This window comes from Gekko japonicus, unplaced genomic scaffold (genome assembly GCF_001447785.1).
Source record: "Gekko japonicus isolate JY-2015 unplaced genomic scaffold, Gekko_japonicus_V1.1 scaffold1131, whole genome shotgun sequence".
Taxonomy (NCBI): Eukaryota; Metazoa; Chordata; class Lepidosauria; order Squamata; family Gekkonidae; genus Gekko; species Gekko japonicus.
The window spans coordinates 396759-400088 of record NW_015161986.1 but is presented as its reverse complement, the minus strand read 5'-3'; the positions used below and the strand labels follow the sequence as shown (position 1 = coordinate 400088).

The 3330-nt window shown below is 53.5% G+C and overlaps 1 protein-coding gene across 1 annotated transcript in view; it reads left to right on the top strand.

Moving 5' to 3' along the window:
* Positions 1 to 1296: 1296 nt before the first annotated feature.
* The window catches only part of EBF2 (early B-cell factor 2), a 326760-nt gene continuing 324726 nt past the window's right edge, over positions 1297 to 3330 (top strand). Inside the window, exon 1 of the mRNA XM_015429806.1 lies at positions 1297 to 1588. Within this exon, the coding sequence (XP_015285292.1) occupies positions 1458 to 1588 (131 nt within the window). The 5' untranslated portion in view covers positions 1297 to 1457. The remainder of the gene's footprint in view (positions 1589 to 3330) is intronic.

Genomic DNA, 3330 nt, shown 5'->3' with positions numbered 1-3330 from the left:
GTGGGTGGGAGGGAAATGACACCAAAGCGGCTTAATTTATATAGAGAGGTGTCATTCTTTCAGGCAAGACGAACGTCTCAGCGGCTTTCTGCGCGCGTGTGTTCCTGCGCCTTGTGTGTTACCTATTATACCCCCTTTCCAATGATACATACAACTGAAGTTCGCGTCGAGCAACTCCTGTGTTGTGCGAAGTTCTGGAGGCGTGTTATGGATCGTGACATATGCGTGGAAGCCTCTTTCTCTCACACACACACATCCCACCTTCTGACGCGTGGGCTCAGGCGCGCACACGGCTACGACGAGATGTCAGCTCGGCACACACACACCCGTCACTCCCCGCAAGGAACAGAGGGGGGGGGAGCCTTCTAGAACGCGGTCCTAGGCTTTCTTCCTCTGGAGTAACGCCGTCCTATTGGGACCCAACTTTCTCGCGAGGAAGCGTGCCCTAGGACTGCAGCCAGTTCTTCAAACAGTCGAGGTTCCCTTAACTTCTTCCCCCGGCGTTTGTTTGTTTTTTAAAAGAACCCGCTTCTCTGATGTGATTGCAACAAGATTACGTTTAAAAATAAACATGTTTTATAAAATGGAACAAGGAACATCAGGGGCAACGCTCGGACTAGAGCGATGCGAACATTGCAGGCGCAGCTGGGAAGAAGATTGGCCCCGGTTCTCTCCCCAGATCTGTTTTAGGTTAACAAAGCGAAAACAAAGTTATTTGGTAAGTAACTTATTCAACACCCTCGTAAGCTTCTTCGCCCGGTTAGAGGCTCCCCCCCCCCCCCCCCGGTTCCCCTCTGCTTTCATTTAAACCGAAGCTGCAACTAGCGTGTATCAGTTTAGAGAAGAGCTTGCCCTTCTCCTCCAATGAGAGATGACTATGCAAATAGCAGAGCCTTATTTGGAAGTGCGCCCCTCCCCTTTTCCTAGTTCGTTCTCTCCTGCCGCTGTAACCCATTCATGGTGCGGGAAAACAGACGCGCTTTGCCACAGCTTAGAGTGTAATCAGATTCTCTTTAGCTGCGTTTCGTCTTTTTTTCTTCCACAATTGATCGCGGCTTTTTTTTTTTAAAGTTCTCTCTCTCTCCCCTCGTGGATTAGGCAGCCGTCAATCCTCCCTCGTGACTCTGCAAAGCAGGTGATCCTTGAGAACAAGGACTGGGGATGCATTTTCGTCCCGGGCAGTGTTTATTAGAAATGATGATTTTTTTTTTTCGGAAGAGGCTGATCGGAGCAACTTTACGTTCTTTTTTTCTTTTCTTTTTTTTGCAAGAATTGAGAGAGGGGGAGGAAAAAACGTCCTTTAAAAATATCCAAGTCGTCTCCAAAAACCTGAAGAAAGTGCAATCCGGCTTAACTTCCTTGGAATTTGTTGCGTGCCCGCGTGTGCCTGATTCCTGTTTGAAGTTTCCTTTGGCAACCGGAAGCGTTCTTTGGGGTTTGGGATAAACTTTACTTAAATGTTTGGAATCCAAGATACCTTAGGAAGAGGACCCCTCCTGAAGGATAAGGTGCTGGGATCGGAGATGGATCCCGTCCGATCTTGGGTCAGGAATGTCGGGGTAGTGGACGCCAATGTGGCCGCGCAAAGGTAATGTCACCGTCGCCCTTGTTTCCTCTCTCCCCCCTTCCCTGCCGCCATTCCTGTTATTGCGACCCGAGAGCTCTCTGTTGTTTCCCGACTTTATTTATTTAGTTGTTATCATAACACCCCAGCCACGCGGGGAAGCAGTCCGGCTTCCTCGGAGCGGTGTCATTTTCTTCCGCTGAAACCGTTTTCCTTCTCCCGTTGGAGGAGCTGACGAGAAATTGACAAGGAAAGTTTTCCTCGGGTTGACTGTGGCTTCCGTTCTTCCCCAGAAGTTCGTACTTTCTCCAGCCCGACCCAGTGCATATTCACTCAGAAGTAAACCACATAGAATTTTAAGCCAGCTTCACTACCAGGAAGGGCGCACGACCTTGGACACCCTTTCCTTGAAGTTGCTCCCAAATCAGTCGGCGCTTCCATTTGCGTGTAAACGCCTTCAGGATTCGGAAGCTCAGTCAAAGTCTTTACATTTCTTCGCCCGGAGCCTCGAGGTGCCGTTTAAATCCCACCCGGTTTTCTCTCCGGCCCCACTCCAAAGCCTCGACTCCTCAACATTTTACTTCGAAGTAAGATGCAGGGAGGAAGAGTGATTGGGCCGGGAACCCCGACTTTATAGGACCTGCATATCTAATAACCCGACCCGCAGCCTAGCAAATAGGGGTACAGTCTTAGATTATGCTTTCTGGGGCGTCAGGCTTAACCGAACTCAGTGGGACTCACTTCTGAGTAACTATGCATAAGACTGCGCGGCGGGTCTGCTTGGTAGACATACTTCTCAGGATGCCCGTTCATTCAGATGGAGGGAGCCGCGAGCGATCTGTGATGCTGGGTACGGACCGGCTCTCGCCAGCTTTGCTCGGCAAGAAGTAAATTTCCCAGGCAGAGCGGGAATCCGACAGCGGCGACCGACTCCGTGGAAGGGGGATCCGTTGAACTCAAAGGGGGCTTCCTTCCTTCCAAGTCGCCTAACAAATGGAGTTTGGGAGGAGAGTCCCGAATGCGTTTGGTCTGAGAGTAAGTTCCACCGAAAGCAGGAGTTCGACCGGCTGGACTTAGAAGAAGGCCCATGGATCGGGGTGGGAAGGCCAGCGCCCGGGCCTGCAGGGCTAGAAGTTGGCCAAAGCGGGGAGGCTGCAACCGGGAGGCACTTCGGGAAAGAGGAGGTCACCAGCCAGGCCAGAGCCGCGGCTCACTCCTCCGTCCCTAGGAGAGAGATCACGACCGCGGTAGGTTTGGGAGCCTGAATGTGCAGAAGTGACCCCCGCGGAGGTCAATGGGAATTCATGGCAAGAAGACGCGGACCACTCCGAGCGGATGTGACCGGCACAAGGCTAGAGATCGCGGCTGGTTCCCACGTCTTCCGGGGACCCGAAGCAACGGTGCTCCGGATTTTCTTCGCTGCCTGCGGGTAGTTTCGCTTTCCAGACGGGGGGGCCGGGGAGTGGGAAGAACAGCCTGCCTGGTCCTCCGCACCTTTCCTTGGGAGGCCATTTTCAGGTCAGGCAGCAAGTTCACAGAACACGGGAACTGCCACCCGCTCATGCAGCGGCGCGCTCCTGGACTACCCAACAGCAGCGGAAATCCCATCCATCGCAGCTGCCGGCCCGGCCCTGCGGTGCGCCGGTGAGGAGGCTATTTTGGGGACTGACTCCCATGCCCTCTTCCAGGGCGCGCTTGCCTGAGAATCCGCGGCCTGGGCTGCGCGACCTCCCCTTCTCCAGCGCGGATTCCCCTCTGACGCCAAA